The 23,720-nt window shown below is 40.4% G+C and overlaps 1 protein-coding gene across 1 annotated transcript in view; it reads left to right on the forward strand.

Annotated features, from left to right (window-relative positions):
* RAB28 (RAB28, member RAS oncogene family) overlaps window positions 1-23,720 on the forward strand; it is a 769,471-nt gene that overhangs the window by 25,733 nt on the left and 720,018 nt on the right. The window contains exon 2 of the mRNA XM_044062586.1: window positions 10,134-10,230. Coding sequence (XP_043918521.1) covers window positions 10,134-10,230 — 97 coding nt within the window. The remainder of the gene's footprint in view (window positions 1-10,133; window positions 10,231-23,720) is intronic.

Genomic DNA, 23,720 nt, shown 5'->3' on the forward strand with positions numbered 1-23,720 from the left:
ACCACTCTTGAGGTGTTGATAGCTCTGCTGAAATCATCCATCAGTATATTGGACATCCCCGATATATGCATTGCTATCAGAAAGTGGTGAGAAGACATTGCCCATTACTAAACTCTCTTGGCCTCTTAACACAGGGAAGAACGTGCTCCTAGCCCCTGTTTGTTGATGTACCAAACTACCAACATGCCTGTCTGTTTGTCTGTCTGTAAGTACAGGTATATCACCCTCAGGGAGGACATCCTGAAATACCTGCAAAGCTAGGAGGACTGCCTTCATCTCCAAGATATTGATGTGAAGGTTGCCCTGTTTGTGTGACCAAGTACCCTGGACAATCCTACCTTTGAAGCACCCCCCCCCCCACCCTAGAAGGGATGTATCCATATGGAATGGACATTCCTTCTGTCACTGAAGTAGATTTTATCCACCAGAATATGTGTTGTCTGCTGATTTGAATGAGACAATTTTTTGTGTGAAGCTGATGAACGTTTTGGGAACATTGCACTGCTAGAGTCTCTTGAAGTGCTCTCATGTGAAATCTGGCTAACTGCATTATAAGGATGGTAGAAGCCATTAGGTCTAAGAGGCAGAGAATTAATTTCACCAGAGAAGAAGGGTCATGGAGAACTTGAGTGGTGGTGACTTACAGGGAGAGCACCCTGGAATGAGGAAGTTTGGTGATCTGTAAACTTAAATTCAGGTGGCATGTGATAAATTATGTCTTGAGTAGGTATAAGATGACATTTGTTCAGGTTGGCTGTGATCCTTAGTCTTGCATAATATGGAGCACAATGTCCTGATGGTGTGATAAACAGTCATAGGAGGTAGCGGTTAAGAAATAATTGTTGAGGTATAGGAAACCTGGATCCTTAGCAGGTGAAGATGCACTGCCACCATTGTCATCATCATGGTAAACACCCTAGGGGCTGTGGTGAGACCAGACAGCAAGGCTCTGAATTGATATTGATTGCCCCCTAGCTGGAAATGGAGGAATCTCCTCGAATACTTCTCTGTCTTTACATGATAGTATGGATTGTTGAGATCTATGCCGTGCATCCATTAGTGCCTCAGAAGGGGCATAATGGACTGAATTGTGATCATCTGGAATTTTGTCTGTTTAACATATTGGTTTACATGACTCTCGTCCAATACTGGTCTGAGGTCTTATGTTTTCTTGGGTACTAAAAAAAAAAACCTCAAGTAGACTGCAGACTCTAACTGGTATTTGGGGACCGGTTGGATGACTCTTCTTTTTTTTTTTTCTAGCAGCTTGGAAATTTCTACTATTATGAATTCCCATTGACTGGGTGGAACATTGGAAACTTCTTGTTCTTCTTCAGAGGAAGGAAAAATAGTATGAATAGCCTCTGGAAATTCTGTTTATTATCCAACAATCTGTAGTTTATATTTTACCAGGCTTGTGGGTGCAGAGGCAAGTGCCCTCAGACTGCCTAGAGAGTGCAGCAGTCTGTCAACTCTTCAGGTGTGCTGAAAGGGCTTTTTGGTAAATGGACCAGAAAAGCCCTAGTTATGCAGTCTGACTGCCTTTATAGTGATGTCCATTGTTGCCATCTTCTCTGCTATGAGAAGATCTGTCACCAGGACTGTCCTGATAAGAGCTCTGTGATTTACAGAACTATATTTTCTTCCCAGTCCACTGATTTCTAGAGTAGGTTCTCTGAGGGATTGAAAAATGGGTTCCCACTGCAGAGGGAGTCTTACCAAGTTGCTTGACTCCTGGTTAGCATGTCTTTTTTACTTTTTGGTTCCAATAGAGTGGAAATATTAAAATGGGGAATTAATGGAGGAAGTCTTAATGTTTTACGCAAAATCACAAAGACTCATTCAAGCTTGCTGACACACGGTGATGCCAGTGCCTGCTGCCCTAGTCATACCATCATCTGCATTAGAAAGCAGTTGCATGGCTATGTTGGAAGCTGACTGAAGGGTAGGAAGCTCAGAGTCCACAGTCTTCTGCACAATCGCAGGTAGGTTACATGAAGGAAACTTGGAAAGCTCCTTGGTCAAGTCTGTCTGAAGTCTGGTGACATAGGCTAAACATTTCAGAGCTCTAGGTATGAAAGTTGCTGAAGCATACATCCTTTTCCCAAACCGGTCCATAGCTCTAGACTCCCTGCTAGGGGGATGATCCAAGGAACTTTCCTCCGATAGTTCCTTTTTAGTGTCTGCCACTACCATCACCACATCCACTGGTGGACCTTTGCTCTAGTGCTTTCTGTTTTTGGTGCTGCCAAAATTCTGTCGGGATTTTTGGGAATGGGTTCCATCATGTCAGGGTCCTTCCATGCTCGCTGAGCTATAAGATCACAAGGTCAATGGGTGGTAGCATCCAGGATGATACTGAGCCAGAGCCAAAAGCTTCTAGGAATACAGACTCCTCTGGAGAAGGAAAGGGTTTTTGGTGGACCATTCCCCTCTCAGTTTCTTCACTTCGAGGATTTTACTGGTGATGTCTTCTGATGGGGATCTAGGGGAGCCTTCACCTTCATCCAAGTATGGGTCTTCAGTGAAAGACTCTGGAGAAAAGTTTTGTGTGCTTCCACTTGTGTGTCTGTTTCTTATGCACCAGTTATGGTAAAGGATGGGAAGGTTCTGAATCAGACTCAGAACTAATGTAGCATGTAGCCTGAGAAGCCTGTGGTACCGACTGTTACCTGTTTGACAGAGATACTGAACGTATAAGCTGATTCCGGTTGGGATTCGGATGGAACCAAACTGGATGGGATGTGCCTTCTCCTTTGGCATTGGTAGGACACACTCAGAAGCCTCAAAGGCTGAGGATGCCATTGGCTCTGCAGTCCACCTCCTATCCTCAGACAAAAAGCAAACCTCTGAACCTGTAGGTCTTCACCCCAAAGTTCATCTTGGGGCTGAGCTATCTAGTGCCAAAGTGCCAAGAGGAAGTGACTGTTCTGACAACCTCATTGTCGACCCATTCTCCCTGATACGCTGTTCCAAAACTTTGGCCCCAAGTGGCTTCTAGATCTGGACACATCGGAGTCAAAGAGGAATGGAAGCTGTTTGAGTTGAAGTATCTCAGACTGTTTGCTCTGGCAAAGGAGCTCCAGGACAGATTGGATACAAAATAGTCGAGTCTGAAGGGTGGACTGAGACCTGAAAAGGAAGAGGAGGGTTAGTTGGCCCAAGAGTCTGTATGTTCTCAAAGATATTAATGAGAGAACCGCAAGCTGGATCCACATTCTAAGGAACTTCCTTGTCATCCTTTGGACATCTTGCTTGGTCAAGCTTCTGGATGATCAAGTAGAGGAAGCCACCAAAGGTCGTCTTGAGTGCCTCCGCTCCTGGAAGATGGGTGCGTGTAGTCTTAGACTCACCTGGTCTGGGAGGAACTGGGACCAAGAAGGTGATAGACAGATCTGAGAGACTGTCTGTTCTGACTGTTGAGAAACTTTGGGATCCAACTCAGATTAAATTGTCGCATTTGGGGAGCACTCCCCTTATATTTCCAAATCTGATTTTTCCTTCTCTTTCATATTCTCCTTCTCTTTCTCCTTTACTTGTTTGTTTGTCTTTTGGCCTCTTGTCTTTGTATACTGGACAGGAGGTTGTGGAAGGTATTGAAGACCCTGTCTGTGGAGAGAGAAGACCCTTGACAATAAATTTCTCTCTCCTGGTCTGGAAAACCCTGGAGTTAAATGAAGCACAAGTCTGATACTGAGTGCCAAGGAAGCCAGCTCCCAAACAATAAATGCAAAGCGAATGTGGATCTGGACAGGAGGGGGGGTGGCTTTGTATCTGCATTCAGAGCACTATTTAAATCCTTTGCTATTGACTAGAATGTCTACTAATATCCAATACACACACACACACACACACACTAGATATATAATACACCATCCTATATAAAAACCCTATTGAATACTATAGAATTCTGTAATTCTGAGAAAGGAATACACACTGAACTTTACAACCATAACATCTACCAAGCTAATTAACTAACCTAACCCCAACTACTAATCAAACTCTAAACTTAATTATGCACCTAAAACTGGAGAGAAAAACCTCTCAGTAGAGGAGGAGTGAACTATGAACAAATATCTGATAAAGAGGATACAGCAATGGCGGGCCATCATAAACGCAACCAAAGTATTCAGTCAGCAGATAAGATCTATGGTACTGAGGTGGAGTAGAGGGAATTACAGGTTGGGGAGGAGTTGGAGCCCTGGAACTGAAGAGCTTCAGAGTTTATGCTGAGGTCGAAACCAGCTTGCGGTCCATCTCGTATTTGTTTGTGGCTCCAGTTACAGCACAAACATTTTCAGGGGCTAAGGAAGTCCACCTGGCCCTTCTCAGAGTGCTTGTAAGCTGGAGACCATGTAATGGAGGATTGGTTTGGCCCTTTTTACACAAAGTCTCCATTAACTTGCTATCTGCTTGTCTGGATGATACTTCATTGTTAAGAGAATGAGGGATGATTTGTGTGACATCCATCTTTATTTCTATTATTCTATACCATCTACAAGGATATACCTGGTTGATATTTTCTCTTTGAGTTGATGGAGTCCTCATTCTGTCTATTTCAATGTAGCCTGACCTAGTTTTGGCTAAAATGCATCTGCATTCTTGTTTCTGTTGTCTCTTCTACAGATTAACAACCGTCCAGTAACTTGACTGTCAGAACATTTCTAAAAGGATGCTGCTATTCACTAGCGTGAAACATAGGAACAATACTAGGCACGTGATGACTGAGTCCTTGAGATTCCTACACATTTACACCTTTAAGTCAACACACTTCTTGCCATCTTTACAAACACTTAATAGTGCTCGACCCCCCCCCCCCCCCCAAATTAAGCAGAGTTGTACATGATAGTCCTGGTTCATAATTTCAGCTTTTTATCATTGAAAAACTTAGTTTAGATTCTTGTGAATTTGTAATTATTTTAGATCTAAAATTTCTCTCCCAGTTTTTGAAAACTATTAATACTGCTGCAAGGAGGATTTCTGAACTACAGGTCCTAAAGCATAAGTTTTGCATGCAGTGTTTCATATGCAGTTTTACATGTGTACATATTTCTGAGAACATGTCCACATTTTATTCTAATAGTGGTCTACTTTTCAGTTTGAACAAATTAGCTCATTACCAGTGTTTTATCTTTAAGAAGAAAACCAATGGGAAATATTGTTAGATGATTTCAGTGTCTGCAGGCAGCTCTAGGGTATTGTGTTGATAGGACTACAAATATCAAAAATACTATTATACCATGACCCCCCATTAATATTCCAAAACGTGCACGCTGATTAGTCAGCATGCATGTTGTAAATCGACTTATACTAATGGAAAAAGGTCCGGTCGCCCGGACTTTTTCCATTAGTATAAGTCTTTTTTAAACCACTGTCTCGCTATGTTAAAGGAGTTTAACATAGCGAGACAAATTTAAAAAAGCAACGGAGATCTCCGTTGCTTTTTTTTAAAACTGTCTCGCTATGTTAAACTCCTTTAACATAGCGAGACAGTATGTAAAAAGCAATGGAGATCTTGCTTTCTCGGTGCTTTTTTTTTTTTTTAAAACCTTTCTCGCTATGTTAAATGGGTTTAACATAGCGAGACAGCTTTAAAATAAGCAACGGAGATTCTCCTTTGCTTTTTTTAAAGCTGTCTCGCTATGTTAAACCTATTTAACATAGCGAAACAGTAAAAAGCAACGGAGATCTTGCTTTCTCTGTTTCTTTTGCCCATAGCTCTGATGTACTGCGTAGGCATACGCATGCGCAGTACATCAGAACTGCCGCAGAATACCAGACATCTGCGGAAGGGCAGCAAGGAGGCATTATACAATGCCATTATTTAAGAAAAATAATTTTTTTTTTTTCTTAAATAATGTCATTATATACAATAACCACTTCTGGGTGTGGTAATGCTGGATTTACCCACGGTTGGCTTTGTTTGGCCACTCGGGCTTCACCCTCGTGACCAAACCACGCCAACTGTGGGTAAATCCAGCATTACCCACACCCAGGCGTGGGTTATTGCTATAATATTTTTCCCGTGGAAACAAAATGGCTCCCATTTCCAATAAACAAATTTTTAAGTGCTTTGCTTGGTGGATGGCTTTTTTGGCGTGGTACATGTAAAAGTAGCCATCACAGGTAACTCTTCAAGGATGTCTGCCATTATTTCTACTTTCATCACAATTCTTTATCTGAGGCATTTCTTAAGGTACTGTGTGGAGTGGTGGCCATATATTTATCAAACATTACAACGTGGGCATGCAATTGAAGAGCAGGATTTAGAAGGGCAGTACTACAAGCCATTCTGTTATACCTATTCACCTCTCTAATGCACATCAGGAGTGAGGCATTGCTTGGAACTGTGTTAATTTGTGTTACTTTGAGTGTTTTTAAAAGATGAATAGTACATTAGTTGGATGATTACCAAAACAACATATCTTTCACACAAGTACTCTTGCAGCAATAAAGACACATACCCTCCTTTTCCCCCTAGCGTTGCTATTCTGGTCTACTTTTGACTTGTTTTGTTGGATGTGATTATTAAACATTGCCAGTCAGTATGTAAATAAAAACCTTAACTCTGTTTCCCTTAGCTTGCTGTTTCTCTACAGTGCAGTACTAAATTGTCAGTGCTCCACTAGGATTCTGCTGCTGTGTCGTGGCTGCAGTTAGTACAAGTACATTTTTGGTGTAGTTATTAAAAAGAAAAGCACTAGATTGTTTCCCTTCTCACAAAATGCAAAGGAGAGTGCCCAAGCCAGCCAGAAGATCTACAATACCCAATGTTATTTTTCAGAACTATTTTGAAATGCAATCCCTGTGAGGCATTAAAGCCTGCCCTAGTGTACAGTGTTCTGAGTGATCAGACAAAATAAGCATAATCTATATCTTCTTCCTCCTAATTTTAGTTTTTCTACTGATTTTCTTGCAGAATTAAATATCATGTAGTAGACTACATGTACGCTTAGGATAATCTTTGAGTAAATAGAAAGCATAACAAATGTGGTAGGGATGTTGTTGAATACATATTCTGTGCGCCTAGTGTAGGTGTTAATGAATCTGGCTTAATGTCTTATTTCTCCATTGTTATAAAGTTCAGTATAGACTATCACATTTCGTCTTTGAACCCCCTCCCCCCATGTCAGTCAAAGTCATAGAAATGCAACTCGTTTTTCAGAAATAGTGCTATGCTAATGTTCCATTAGATAAAATGCAAGGCAGAATGCGAGAGATCCAGTAAGACAAGTACTATAATGGCAAATGTTGCTTTTTTTTAATTACTTTAAAAATGGACTTGCGTTTTTGCATGTACATGCATGCACAAACAGACTCACAAGCAGAAAGGCAGACATACAACCATGCACACACATAGACTCACACACATGTAGACCGTACCTCTCAACTGTCACAATTTTTGCAGACTGTCCAGATTTTGTGTGTCCCTCTTAGTTTTCCAGAGAAAACACAAATTTTAATGGACTGATGCCGCTAAATTATATCTATTAAGTTTCAGATTTCATATCCTTCAGAAAATGCATGTAAATGCAAAACCTTCCTGATCTTTATTTAGTAACTAATATTTTGAACTGTTTATCACAATAATTTGTAGTAATACAAATGTATAAGATGTAATCTAAAAGAGAGATAAGTGGACTGTCTTTGTGAGAGCTTTCAGAAGTAACATGATATAAAAATGTACTGTGACAATGGTCACTGCAGGGGGAAATTTGCATTTCTCTCAGATGCAGAAAGTAGGGTTGATTATATTAGTAAAAGGGTGAAGAGGATGAAGCCAGCTGCATGGATATTGTTGGGAGACGGAGTTGTTACCCATTGGAACATGTTTTTCAGATTTTACTGTGACATATTTGTGTTCTCTTCTGGGCAGAATTTGAAACGCTGTCATTCACTGTTAAGCTAGGAAAGCCATCACTCATCCCACACCTTATCTCTTAAGACTCCTTTCTTGTCTTCAGGTTACATGCCATTTTATAGTTTGCCCTGTCATTTAGTAGCGTGTGCCTTGTGTTGCAGCTGTTTTGTGAAACGCACTGTTCATGTCATAACCTTAAATCTTCAACATTCTGTTGAATGCTGTACCTTACTGTTCCTTCACTCCTCACAGATGGGAAAACTCATTGCGTTATTGTCTGTTTTTATTTCTGTTAACCATGTCAAGGTCCCCAGAGTGCCTCCTTGGTTCATCATGTCTTGCAAAGGATACACTCGGCTTGCTCATTCTGTTTCATAGTATATACCTTCCAGCCTCTGGATCACTTAGTCACTCTGCTCTATGCCCCTTCAGCAGTCACCAAGACTTAAGTGCAATTGCTAGAATTGGCTGCACTTTTCCAGGGTGTGGCTGAGACGGTGACCTGTATAAGGAGAAGATAACCTCTGTACTTCTGGAGAGATTACATTTTCTGTACATCCCAATGTCTTGCTGGTGTTTACTATCACTTTTGTACACAAAGCAGAGTAGCCCATACTCACTTCTTTAAATACCACTAGTCTGTTTTTTTTCTTGGTTCATAGATCATAGATAAGTACTAGGATAGCTGTCCTTGCAGGCCATTTTGAGCTTGGTGAGTTTCCCTTCAAAGGTGAGAATCAAGCACTGTATTTTACGTTTGTGATGTAAACACCGTTTCTATTATGCCATCTCTAATCCTCTTCAAACATACCTCTTCAAGAGGTGGTCCAGCTATTACAAGGAAAATGTTCTTAAAGGGTACCTCAATGCATGTGCTGAACTAGGGCACCGTCCTACTATAGCTATAGATGGTACTTGTACTATAGGAGAGCCAGAACATGGATGGCAAAACAATCGTAAGGTCATCACACTATGTTTCACTGCATGTCTGCTGTGTCCGCTTTACTCTTCCTAGAGCTGCTATTTGTGTAGTACGTCATATCCAGCTACAGTAGTCTTTGTTCTTTATTGTCCAATGCCCCTTTTGGTGATGAATCTCATCTCCCAAAGGAGCGCTGACATCAGTCTGTACCCCCTTGTTTAGCTTCTCCAGTGACTTTTTCTGCTACTCAAAACCTGACGCTGCTAGATACTCAGATCATCTCTCTGTGCCATGAAGCCCTTTCTGCCAGTGCTTTCTACTATTTTCTGTAATCCAGGATACGAACCACACCAGCATTTTCATTTTGTCTCTACGCAGACAGCATGAAATAAAAAGCAGTGCTGAAATCCAAGTAATGGGCTATCACTGCTTGATGTTAACCACTTTTATCACAAAGCTAGGTTTGTTTTACAGATGGGCCAAATTATTACACTGCCTGTATAAATAATTAAAGATATGCAGGAAGAGATTAGATCCTCCCTTTCATTCTTGGTCCAGGCCTATTGTTCAGTTTTAAGTACATTTTGACCCTGTTTAATACATGGATAGAACTACAAATTATTGACCTGGGATTTCATACTGTTGCTTCGTTTCACTTGTAGCTTTGGACATTGCGTATCCCTGCTTGCTGTGGGACACACCTATGTTGATGTTTGTGTAGAGTTTATTACCCAACAGAAATATCACAAATATCAATATGAAGGGTTCTTCTCATGAGGTTTCATGTATGTTTTCTTGGTCATTCTTTGATCCACCATTCTAAATGGGGCTGAATATGCCTTTCTTAATGCCTGTTGCACGTATGCTTTATGAAAAAGAACAGCCATAAACCCTGGGCAAACTTCAGCTATCAGTGAAAGTGCTGTAGGTGAGTGACTTCTGGTGCAGGTGCATTTTTTATTCTTATATAATGTCAATGTATAATGGCAGTAACCCACTTCTGGTTGTGGGTAATGTTAACCTAGAAACATGTTGTGTTGTATACTTTACCTCTTCCTTAACTGCTGTGTGTGAGCGACTGTTAAGAGGCTTACCCTACTTCATTTACTGGAGTAGAGAGAATTATGATGGATGATAAAGGAGTATTTATACAGACAATTAATGTAATGGAGCAAAAGGGATCCACCCTTATTAGGTGTAATATTGCAAATAGGAAACAAGTGGAATTTTTTTTTTTTTATAAAAAAAATGCCATGTACACCAAACGTATGTTAGTATGTTTGTGGTATTAGGGACTTGTGATTTATTAATGTTGTTTGCTGTCATTTATTTGATATAATTTTCTTCCAGACATCATTGGCTATGCGTTTTGCACAAGATGCTTTTGGAAAACAGTATAAACAAACAATAGGACTAGATTTCTTCTTGAAAAGAATAACATTACCAGGTAAGATTATTTTGTTCATAGACTGAGAGGCTTATTCTTAGTAAATATTTAAGTATGAATCTCTGATCTTAACCAGAGATGTGTTATTCAAATGTACTCCCAGAGAAACAGATGTGCAAGCACATTGGAATTTGCAGGAAATTGTGCATAAAGTCCTAAGTTATACATCATGGCAGGTTGTGCTTGGTGCAGATACGCAAGACTTGAAGTAATAGGCTGAGCTGCTTCAGTTTCTGCAAGTCTGGTGAAATCTATTTTGCTAATAAAATTTTTACTTTCTTATGATAAGGAATAATTAAAAAAAATCAAGGTAGATGTTTTATTGTAATTTAGAAATGAAATTGTATTTGCCATATTTGAAATCCTGGGAGGTGACTGACTGGTGATTGTAAGTATGATTTCAGTAATATGTATATATTTTTTATGATTATCATTATTCTTTGTGCATTCAGATAATTTAATAGACTGCAAGAAGAAATAGTAAACAGAGGAATCAAGGAAACCTCTTGTAAACGGTACAGATGTGATTATGCTGACCAGGTATCTTTCAGAGTAGTTTGATTGCTGCAGTTTTGCATCTCACACTGACATTTCTAAATCTATGAACATGGCATCATGAGAAAATATTCATATACAAAGAATGCAGCCTTATGGCCATTTTTTGACATGCAGCTGGCATTTCCAGTCAGATCCTCCATTTTTGCAAAGGTGAAAGGTTGTCAGTGATTCAGCACAAGTCAACCAATATTTTTAGCAGTAAATCATGGCTGGAAAGTTATAAATGTTTAACAAACCCAGCTATCTGGCTTGGCTGTCTGTTTTTAATTCTTACTAGTCATAATTGCTTTTCTGTGAAGTTTATAAATAAGTTTCAGGTTGCAGAGTCCAGTTCGGGAGTAACTAAACCGGGACTAGAACAGCAAACTGTTTGTTTTCTTTAGGGGCAGTCACTGTAACAGCAGATTATAGCATCTGGATTTTATCTTGGTGAAATTACTGGCTAGAAATGAAGACATACAAGTGTCTCAGACTCTGTGAAGGCCATCACTGGCCTATTCCCATCATTCCTTCAAAGCTTGATTGCTTTGTGAACCTGCTGTCTACAAATACCATTGCTAAGGGTTTTCTGATGTTCATCGTGTTTCACTGTTGCAGTCATTACTTTTGGCCTTCTAAAAATTGGTCCTTTCCAGTCTCAGACAGACCACAAAGAGGCAGATACAGGCGTCCCAGAGGCAGATCTCAGCCCCAAGGCTCATACAGGCCTAAACAATGGGGTGCTCCTACCTCCAAAAGCGGAGAAGACAAATCACAACCTTACAGGAAACAGTCACAATGACTTTCCTCTACCAGTTCCAAGCAGTTTTCTTTTGACAGCCCCCTTAGGGGGAAAACTAGCACTTTTTTCATCAAGGGCAAATGCTTACCCAAGACAAATGAGTCCTGAACATAGTGTCCCAAGGCTACAGGTTCCATTTTCACACTCTACCAAGATCAAAGGGCATGCCAGACCTGCCACACAATCAATGGGCAGAGGCACAAAAGCAAATTGCAGCCCTCATGGATAGGAGGGCCATTCAGCAAGTACCAAGTTCAGGAGCAGGGGCAAGGATTTTACTCCAGACTTTTCCTAGTACCCAGGAAGGACAAAACCTGGAGATCAGTTCTGGACCTGTCTATACTAAATACGTTTCTGGAAGTTCCAAAATTCAAGATGTTGACTCTACAGCAGCTACTGCCCATGCTGGGCAAGAGGACTTGGCTCGTAACTTTGGACCTAAAAGACATACCTGCATGTCCCAATCAGACAATCTTGCAGAAGATACCTCATATTCACAGCTGGCTCAATGCATTACCAATTCTCTGCACTATCCTTTGGCTTATCTACTGCGCCCAGGGTCTTCACAAAATGCCTGGCACCAGTAATTGCATTTTGCAGACAAAAAGGAATTCAAATATATCCCTGCTTGGACGACTGCCTAATTCAAGCAGAGAACAAAGACACTCTTCTGAAACATCTGGCGTTTGTAAAAAGATTACTAATTGGCCTAGGGTACACAGTAAACAAAAATAAATCAAAACTAGTGCCCTCTCAAGAGATAATATTCCTGGGTGCAAGCTTAAATGCAACTGCCCAGATGGCTTATCTCACGCCAGACAAGCAAAAACAACTGACTATTTACTTCAAGAAATTGGCAACAAAAACCCACTTATCTGCAAGGAAAACCCTGCAGGCCTTGGGTTTCATGGCATCTTGTATTCTACTAATTCCATGTGCCAGACTGCATATGAGGAAACTACAATGGTATCTGAAAAGTGTTTCGACTCAGCATTGCCACAGCCTGGAGACAATAATTGCACTCATTCCTTGCCTACAACAGGAGTTTCGATGGTGGGCAGAAGCCTGTCACCACAACAAGGGTCTGCCATTCACTTTACCCACAGCCAGACAGACACTGACAACGGATGCATCAGATTATGCCGGGGGGTCCATATGGCAGAAAAATGTATTCAAAGCACATGGCCTACAAACCAGATGCATCTTCACATCAATCAAAAAGAGATGCTAGCTGTTCAAAATGCCCTGACAGCTTTCAAGGACCTGCTTCATCCAGGACAGTTACTGATAAAGACGGACAACACTACGGTCATGTGGTACATAAACAAGCAGGGAGGTACACATTCCTACCCCCTCTTCAGACAAGCAATGACCTTATGGGACACAGCATTGGCTTTTCAGGTTCACCTGCAAGCACAATTCCTACCAGGAAAAACAAGTACTCTGGCAGACGAACTAAGTAGAAACCTCATGGATCCCCACGAATGGAAACTGGATCCACAAATCTTCAGCATGATAATAAGGAAATGGGGATGCCCAGACATAGATCTATTTGCCTCCCCTCCCAACTGTCAATTGCAGAGATTTTGCACAAGGATTTATCACCAGCAAGCATGGAAAGTGGACGCCCTATCATTCAACTGGAAAAATCTAACGGTATATGCTTTTCCCCCACTGCCGCTCCTTCCCAGAGTACTCCTAAAGGTCAGACAAGAGAAGCCAAAAATGATACTGATTGCTCCAGACTGGCCACGCCAGCACTGGTACCCAATCCTAAAGAGTTTGTCTCAAGGTCCAGCATGGATATTGCCTCAAACTTCTCACTTGCTGACCCAACAAAACAATCACATCCTGCATAGCCCAAATCAGGACCTTAAATCTGGCAGCATGGCGGATAATGTAGCCATTCAAAACACTCCAATTTCAAAAGCTGTTATGGATGCTTCTGCACCAAATATTCCTCCGATTTTACAATACCTAACTGAGATGCTGAACAAAGGCCTTTCTTTTCTCTTCAATTAAGATTCATGCCTCTGCCTTTTCAGCACATTACAATACGGAACCACCTATCTTTTCTCATCCTCTAATAAGGCAGTACCTCAGAGGGGCCAAAAACATTAGGCCTCCAAGGAGAGCACCAATTCCGGCCTGGGACCTCAGTTATGTTTTGGAAAAACTCACACTGCCTCCTTTTGAATCAGCATCAACAGCAGATAAAAAATTCTTATCCTGACTGCAACAGTGAATACACTCGAACATCTACATTTATGGTAGGTACATAACTGTACTTTACTTTCTTTTCACCTCTTTGAATGCTTCATTTCTTGATCTGATGCCAAAGTAATTTTGTCTGTGTAGTGCCTTGCACTAATTGGCCATGTGTTTAAATTTCTTTGCAGATCATAAAGCAAAGCATTTTTAGTGTGTGTTAGGCTGTACTACATTTTTACCAAAAATGTTTCTTTTTGTTTTTTAAATTACATTTTATTTTCTTGAGACTATCTTGTTGGGAGCGTAGAGGCAAAGAAAAGAAAAAAGAAGATAAGATGGTGAAATCTAATGGGGGATTTTTAGAAGGAAAATATAAGAAACCTAAAGAAATGCATGCCTCTAATTTTACTTTAAGCTATGAAGAGAATTAATGCAATTTAAAATGACTCCCAAAACAATGGATATGAATCTGTTTTCTGAACTACTAAAATCCTCCTCCACAACCTCAAAATCTACCATAAGACCTTATTCGCACCCCATCAACAAATAAGTACAATTAAAATAAATAGTTCAGATATGGAATTATTATAAATTGATGTTCTCGCTGAATGCTTTATATAGAGGATGATCTGGCTTCTTCTTATAATCAACTTGTGTGTGAGACAGGAATGTCAAGAAATTCACCTCCAGAGAAGAGCAAAGCTTGAGAGGTGAGTGAGTCTGATCCTTGTGGAGAACATATAACAAGAGTTATGATTGGAGAAACTCGGTCATAACTTTTTGTAGCACATAGCATTTTTGTTGTTTCAGTGTACTACTTGTTACAATGAAAACAAGTACAAAATGTCTCTCAGCTTTGAAAGCTCTAAATATTTAGTGCTGCCTTGGATTCAGTGGCTAGAAAAAGAGTGCACCTCACCAAACTTGACTTTGCTGTGTTTTGTTTATTGCAATGACATCTCAAAGTATATCACAATGTTTAAAGATGTTAACACAGTTCTTCTCTTCTAGTGGCTGCTACATGTGCAGCAGTGAGTCGTCCGATCATAATATTATTTGAAACTTGCATAACACAAGCTGTTGTGCACTTTTGAAAGCAGTATCATTGGGTTTGGTGGCAGGCTACTGTATAACTTGCTTATTTTATAGAGTAATCAGCATACTCTATGTAGTACATGTCATATAATTGTTTGTTACAGAACACCTAGCTTGAGATGCACTGATCATTTAGAGTTTTTGGAAGTAATATCCAAGCATTTCTGATAAAACTATTGGTAATTTGGAGTTTCCATCCATTGACAGGGAATTTTGTCATAGTTCTAATCTGTATGAATGCGTATTTTTGATTTGCTAATGACCATAATTTAAAGAAGCTGGTTCTTTTACCTCCCCCCACAAGGTAACAAGTATGGTATTAGATTTAATGTTATGTAATTGATATGGGTATATCAGTAATGCTAACTTAATACCACCATTGGGTAATGTAACACAGTGGTGCTATCCTGTGGCTATATTCTACGACCAAGAAGTTAGTTTACTATGGAATCTACAGACATTTTTCTTCAGCTGATTATAATAAAATTAAAAGTGAACTGTTTTTATGGCAATGGCTTAAATTATTTAATGGATGTACTACTGAGCACTGATGGCATCTTTAACTGTAGAAAGGACTTGGTGATATTTGTGTACCCAAGATGGGTCTCGCTCATAATTTTTAGTGACCTTATATAATAGACTACATGTGTTGGTAAATTTTGTAACAAATAGCGTACACATTTGTTATTAAGACATCATTCATTTGAAATAAATATAAATAGAATATCTAAAGATATATGGTTAGCTATTCACAAAAGTAAACCAGATTATGAATTGTGTCCTATCTCAGAGTTTAGATAGTAATGACACAGCTTTTACTGTTAATAAGCATAAAGAGGCCATAAATAATTAGTACTCTTGTCCATAACAGTAAACGCTATCAAGACCTCAAAGGTATTGCTAAAACATTAGCTGACACATTTCCAGTTAACATACAGCAAAATAATAAACCTAAACTAAGCAGTTTGACTTTTGGAAGTGCAATATTGCCAATTTCTGAAAGTGGTATAACTGAGGTTGAAGACAGTGTAACATTTAGTATAGGAGCAGAAAGATTGCTTTCTACAATTGTATCCATTATGGGGGATGATTTAAAAGATTTAGTAGTCTACCTATTTAATCTGTCATTAAATAAGTGTCTTTATACAACTTGTGTGGAAACTGCCTGAAGTGACACGTGTTTAAAGGAGACTTATGCAATGATCATCCATGCATAGGCGTTTTAGTTGACTGGTATGCTGGGAAATGCTTTGAAAGAATTCATCCATCAAATACTGTCAAGTCTGATTCCTGTATAATCCCCATGAGCAACTGATGCCATCTGAAGAGTTTACAAGGCATGTAGGGGGTGGAAGTAGATTGCCAGGCCTTTGGCCTTTCGTCTGCATCGTATACACTCCGCAAGCATCATCTCTGGAAGAGATAAACAGGCATATTTAAATTCGCATTTCAAAAAATTGGAAGAAGATAATAGGATGAGAAAGACAAGAGAGCTCTTCAAGAAAATTGGCAATACTCAGAGAGAAGATTGGCAATACTTGGAAGAAACTTCCAGTTAAAAGTGATCATGATAAAGACAAAGGTACAAGGGATTTTGCAGATGAAATTAGGAGGAGGTTGTAGGAATATACAAAAGAGCTACATAAGAAAGACTCTAATGTCACTGATTTCTTCACTCTATAATCAGATATCCTAGACTACAGAGTTAAGTTAAATGAACCCAAGAAAACATTGCTAATAGAAAAACTGTAAGAAGTAATAGATTTTCAGTAGACTTACTTAAACTCTTACAGTTACATTTTTGCTTGAAATTTGCCAGCAAGTTTGGAAAACACAGCAGTGGCCATTGAACTGGAAAAGTCAGTTTATAATTAGTATTAAAAAGTGCCCTAATTAACCAACGATTGTACTTGTTTTACATGCTGCTAAGGTAAAGCTCATTACCCTGCTGCTAAAGTAAGGCTCATTACCCTGCAAACTATGTAAAAAAGTGTGTGTGTGTTTGTGTGTGTATGTATGTATGTATGTATATATATATGTGTGTGTGTGTGTGTGTATATATATATGTATATATATATATATATATATATATCAAACGAAACCACCCAGAGAGCACAAAAAGCGCAAATTGTCTCTGGCAACAAGATGTCAGAAACTAAACAGTTCAATGGTTGAAATCACATATAAAGTCAGTCCAGTTGTAAACCATTCAGGAACAAACCTTGAAGACCCTGTTTTGCTGTCGACAGGTTACACTAGCAGCAAAATCACTATCCGTTTCAAATCCGCCCAAGCGGAATTAGAATCAGAGACTCCAATTCAATGGTTTCTAGGTGTATGTCAAATAAAATCCAGTAAATCCAATTAATAATCCAATATATGGACGAAACAGTCACGATGTATTAAGCAAACAGATTTATTAGTTAGCGCTTTCACGGCAAACACAGAAGCCGCTTCTTCAGACCAACTGTGCGCTTCACAAAGCGCCAAATTTAAAAATAATAGAACCATGACTCAACCAATCAAAAATTGCATCGCGCTTAAAGCGCCTCTAACCTCAAAAATCAAGTTGAGTGAGACGAACATAAATTAGTATAAATAAAGAATCTCATGAAATATGTACAAAAGTACATAGACATCATAAAAACATCATAAAAACAAATATATGTATATGTATAAAACTCCTGTGTATAATATTATTTAAAATAAATCAAGATGCATGAATATAAGTGTAACACACATCAAAAACAGTAAATCTTGTGCTTAGTTGCAGTGTTAGTTTAGTTAGTTTTAGTTTTAGTTTCAGTGTTAGTTAGTGCTTAGTTCACATATGCCCTAGATTTTTGCTGCCATTTTACTGTTTTTGATGTGTGTTACACTTATATTCATGCATCTTGATTTATTTTAAATAATATTATACACAGGAGTTTTATACATATACATATATTTGTTTTTATGATGTTTTTATGATGTCTATGTACTTTTGTACTTATTTCATGAGATCTTCTATTTATACTCATTTATGTTAGTCTCACTCAGTTTGATCTTTGAGGTTAGAGGCGCTTTAAGCGTGATGCAATCATTGATTGGTTGAGTCATGGTTTCATTATTTTTAAATTTGGCGCTTTGTGGAGCGCACGGTTTGTCTGAAGAAGCGGCTTTTGTGTTTGCCGTGAAAGCGCTAACTAATACATTTGTTTGTTTAATACATCGTGACTGTTTCGTCCACATATTGGATTATTAGTTGGATTTACTGGATTTTATTTGACATACACCTAGAAACCATTGAATTGGAGTCTCTGATTCTAATTCCGCTTGGGCGGATTTGAAACGGATAGTGATTTTGCTGCTAGTGTAACCTGTCGACAGCAAAACAGGGTCTTCAAGGTTTGTTCCTGAATGGTTTACAACTGGACTGACTTTATATGTGATTTCAACCATTGAACTGTTTAGTTTCTGACATCTTGTTGCCAGAGACAATTTGCGCTTTTTGTGCTCTCTGGGTGGTTTCATTTGATTTTTTATTACGAAGGGAGGTTTCTACGATATATATATAGATATATATATAGATATATATATATATATATATATATATATATATTACCATAGTTGGTATTCTCTTGTTTTATACTTAATAGTACTCTCTCTTTTACCATCATTGGGAATGTCTCTTACGTTCCCCTTTTAACTATCTTAAAAAAATGTGTGACATTTGTCCACAAAAGACCAAACTCTATGTGCCTACGGCCTAGGAATGTGACGTTTGCAAGGGATTCAACTCCCACTCTCTCATTGACTGGAAAAACAAATTAATGCTTAGGGACTTGCTGCCTTCAAAATCTTCACCAATGGCTTCTGGGGCTCAAGCCCCCAAGAGATGAGAAAAAGGGAGATTCCCTTTCTAAAGAATCTGGTAAGAGAGCTGCAGAACGCAAATTGGCTTCAGCTTCATCTTCATCCTTGGAGCCGCCTCTGAAAAAAGCTGGATCTGAGTGCATCATATCCAAGATCAAGATCTGATAAATTACCCCAGACCCATTCTCCTTAACTAATATCGGAGCAGATTAGCAGTCTGTGTCACCACTCAGGACCTTCTTCCATGACTTAATTCCTTCGGTCTTCCAGGAGCATATCTGAGGCAGATGTGGACAATATGATGAGGAAGTTCCTCAAGATGCAAACACAAATGGGAATCCTCCAATCATAGCTCCTTCTCTGATCCATATTTCTGTTTGAAGATATTGGCATCTTTGACTCTGATGGTGTCTCTGAGCTGTTCGGTCCCGAGTACTTCAGACTCAGATGAAACTCAGAACTAAAGTGTCACTACTGGCTTGGGGAGGGGGGGTTGGATTTAACTCTGAAGTTGTTGTATCCTTCTCTTCCCATTGGAGCATAGGCAGTAGATAGCTCAGCTCCTACTTCCTCCTCAGGTGGTTTGCCTGTGGAACAATGAGTGGAACAATGAGGGCTGACAATCTGTAAGCCTACATTGTTGGATCTGTCAGTTTATGCTTCTCCCAGCCACTCTGCTTTCGAGCTAGTGGAGAGATTCTTCTCGATACCTAGAGTTCAGACTTCTGTACCCTCCTTGACTCAGACTTCCCAATCCCATTCGATTTTGCATTCAGAGCCTCAGTCATCCATTCCACTGAGAGAGCCAGCCTGAACTAATTTCTAGGCCACCCAGCAGGGTATTCTCTTCCTCTTTTGGGGATCCTCCTTGGTTGGGTGCTCTGAGGAGGTATAGGAAATGTAAAATGAGGCATTTAGACTCCCCACAAGAGTCTGTCACTGAGGACACTGACTTTGATGAAGGGAAAGGGTCCCCCAGATCAACACCCAATGACGTCTCATTTGAAGACATTTTAAAACTCCTAAAACAAAGGGGTGGTTGGTCCCCTGATAACATTTCCCAAGAGGAGTCTTTGTTTCTGGAGGTGTTTGGGGCTGGCCCATCTACCTCCTGGGTGACTCTGCCTGCTGATAAGCTCATAGAGTTTGTCTCTCAATGGGTGTGGAAGGAACCAGGCACAACTGAACCAGTCCCTAAGAGACCAGACAGGATACCAGGAACAACTAAAGATAGACCACACTGGAGTAAAGGAGTACCCATTCATGTCATGGTCGTAGTGGTGGTCACTGAAAAGGAAATGGCAGAGCAAAGTTTCTCTGTCCACCCCCACTAACAGGGAGTCTGTGTTGCTGGACAGGTTTAGGAAGGATGTCTATGCTTTAGTGACCTTCACCCTTAGGTCACTGAGTTATTTGGCACATTTCACAAGACTTCAAAGGGATTTGATTAAAGAACTTACCAAATCCCTGTCTGGGACCATTTCCTCCAGGTAAACTGTTTCCTCACAGTTGGCTACCCTTTAGTCTATTTCAAACTCGTCCATGAAGCTGATCTCCCGTGTGGCTAAAGGTACCTCATGGGTGGCGGATTCAGGCATTTCCTATTAGGAGACATGCCTGGATGCACTTATGTGATTTTGCAGAACCCTTTAAATCTTCTTTCTTCAATGCTCTCTGTGATGAAACCTCCCTATTCAGCCCCAAAGTGAAAGACACAATCTAGGTGCGAGCAGGAAGGGAAAACCCTGTCTGTTATGGGCATACAATTTTGGACTTCTCAACAGACCTTCTGTAAGGACCAATGAGGTGGATGGATAATATGGTTCAAGAAATCCCAGGGCCCCTGCCAAGATCTGTGTGGAGACTGTTCCCCCCAGGGGCAGAGGGGGGAACTCAAATGGAAGACTGTGGCCTGCATAATCAGGTATCCAGGGATACTTTCTCTGATAGATCCTGTCAACACTCCTGAAAGGAGGCCTGACTGTCCATCTCTGGAGGCAATCAGGGGTTGTCTATCCCTGCACCAGATAGCCTGCCTACAAATTACAAAAGATTCCGGAGATAATATCCAGAGATTGTATAATACCATTTTCCCATCCACCCCATGCTAGTATCAAACAAAATCCTTAATGTTCAATCCAGTCAGAGGGAAGTAGCAGCACCAGAAATAAACAAGCTGCTAGAAAAAGAGTCATCCAAGAGGTCCTCCCAGAACAGAAAGAGTCCAGAACATATTCAAGATTCTTTTTAGTGCCAGAAAAGACAGGAGACTGGAGACCAGTTTTAGATCTCAACAAACTAAATCAATCGGTTCAACATACAAAATTTTGAATAGTCACGGTTCAGTCCATTCTGTCATTTCTGTACAGGGACAACTGGATGTGCTTAGTAGATGTCCTTCCATTTCACTCTTGCAGTATTCTTTACAGTAGGGATCCCCTGCCAAGGGCGGCATGACATCTGGCCAGTATACCAAAGCCTTTAGGGTGCTAAGGGTACACCATATGTCACACACATGCTCCCTACTTACAGTATAGGGAATGAAGGTGACATCTGGATGTACCATCCTCAGAATTTCTTTACCGCAAGTCTGAACACCATCTTTGATCATCAGTCTGAATACTTTCTTCCTTTGCTGGTTCACCAAATCATTTTTCAGGTAAGCTCTCCACTGGGGTTTTTGCTCTTATCTTTTTCCTTTTGTTTTGTTGCTTGTGGGGTTCATTTCATCCAGGAAGGGTAAATGCTAGTGTGGGAGACAGATTCTCCATAAAGATCATCACATGCAGTGTTTTTGTCTCTGTGCTTCCCACAACCATACTTCCTGTTTTATTTTTCAGGCTTTCATCATGAAGATCCTCTGTAGTCAGCTTTCACATTTGGCCATATATTTAGCAAACCAATGTCTTAAGCTTTTTGTGAAAGACGTTATGGAAGGAACTGTGAAGAAAAAGGCCAAGAAAGCTAGGTCTGATTCTTCGCTTACGCCACCTCCACCAGCTGTCTCTCTTGAGGCTAGTGAAAGCCTGGAGGATCACCTGACCCTTTAGTTGGATTGTTCTGCCATGACCACTGTGGAGGCCAGCAAGGTTCCAACATCACACATGTCCCTGGAGGCTTTAAAGATGTCCGCTATAGATGTTCAGGCGGAGCCATGGCTGTTTATTTCCAATGGGCCTCCAAAGTAGCCTCACAGTGACTGGCAGAATTACACTCAGGTTTGTTCAGTGCCATTATGGCCTTGAAGCCCCCTCAAGGAGTTTCTGTTCCAGCTTCCCCTTGGTCTTCTACTCCTCTTAAGTGAGCCAGGGAACAGGATTCCTATGAGGAGGAAGGGGATTCAGGTGATGAATCCTTTTTTATTCTTCCCAAATTCCATCTCCATTAGACTGTGTTCCTTCTCCATTAGACACTAGTTCTGAGGAGGAGGGGTCCACTAGTCCTGATACTCCTTTTGAGGAGATTCCTTTGGGGACACAATTTCCAGAATGATGGAATTTTATTAGCTGGGATTGTGCCCAGGTTTCTGATGTTCAGAAATGGTATTATGAGCTTCTGCAAATGGCTTCTCATAGACCTTCTGCTGTCCCTCCTGTTTTGGCTGCCCTGTTGGATGCCTTTTATACTGCATCTGGGGCAGCTGATTCCCAGCCCCCTGCTCCCAAGAAATCTCATAGGTTTTATAAGGTACCTGATGATTGCAAGTTTTTCTGTAGGTGTCCATCTGCTGACCCTTCTGTGGTGTCTGTTATCTGACAAGCCATCTAAGTTACTGCTGTCTATGAAGTTGCTTCCTTCTGATAAAGACATCAGGGCTATGGAAAGGCTAGGTAAAAAGGTATATACCTCAGCTACTGCTGCTTACTTGCTGTCAGTTATCAGAGCCATATGACTAGGTATATTTTGGCCTTTCTTTCTCGGGCCTTTTGGGTAATTTCTGATCTTCCTGACTACGAGGGGATGACTTCTTCCCTCTCATTGTTAGGGACTTCCTCTTAGGTGGCTTGCCATTCTGTTTAGTGCAGCTATGATGCAGCAGTTCTCTGTGATGAGGAGATATTCCTGGCTTAGGCTTCATCCCCTGCCTGATGATATTAAGTCTAAGTTGATGGGTGCTCCTCTGGGCAACAAGCATTTGTTTGATGTTGCCTCTGCTGAAGTCCCAACAGGAAAAGGGCAAGGCCTTACAAGAGCTGAAACATATTTTTGTTTGTCATGTACCTAAATTCCAAAGGAATTGTCAGTTTTTGTTCATATACAGTTTTGCCCTCCTCCCAAAGGTAAAAAGTGTGGAAAATGGGCTGCTTCTGCTAAAGCTATCCAGACTACTACCACACAGAAATCTCTCTTTCCTGAAAAAACAGGTGCTGTCTGACTATCCTGTACTTTTCAGCCAGATTCCTCTTTCTCTTTGTCTTTCCCTGTGTCTTCCTGTTTGTGTAAAGAGTACTCAAAATTCATGGGTTCTTACCCTTGGAGAATAATGGAATTACATGCTCTGGAAATCTCTTCCCCCTTTCATGGGCATTCCTCAACTCCATCAGGAACAATTAGCAGTTTTTTCCAGAGGTGCTTCAGGGTCTCTTGAATCGGGAAACTATTCAGGAAGTTCCAGTTTCTCAAAGGGGGAAGGGGTTTTATTCCAGAATGTTCTTGGTCCCCAGGAAAGAGGGCACTTGGAGACCCATTCTGGATCTCTCCCATTTAAACACCTTTTTGAAGCTTCCTTCCTTTTGGATGTTTTCTTCCTGTGCTGCTTCCTCAGGCTTTTCTAGTTTCTCTGAACCTCAAATATTCTCTGGACCACAAGTTGCTTATCTTCATGTCCCTGTTCATCCTATTTTCAAGAGGTTCTTATGTTTCTCTGTTGCTTACTGGCATTTTTAGTTTTCTGCTTTGCCCTTTGGCCTCTCTACTGCCCCAAAGGTGTTAACCAAATGCCTAGCTCCTGTAATTGCTTTTTGCAGGCTATGGGGGTTACAGGTCTTTC

This window comes from Protopterus annectens, chromosome 2.part1 (assembly GCF_019279795.1).
Source record: "Protopterus annectens isolate FY-2018-M chromosome 2.part1, PAN1.0, whole genome shotgun sequence".
NCBI classification, from domain to species: Eukaryota; Metazoa; Chordata; order Ceratodontiformes; family Protopteridae; genus Protopterus; species Protopterus annectens.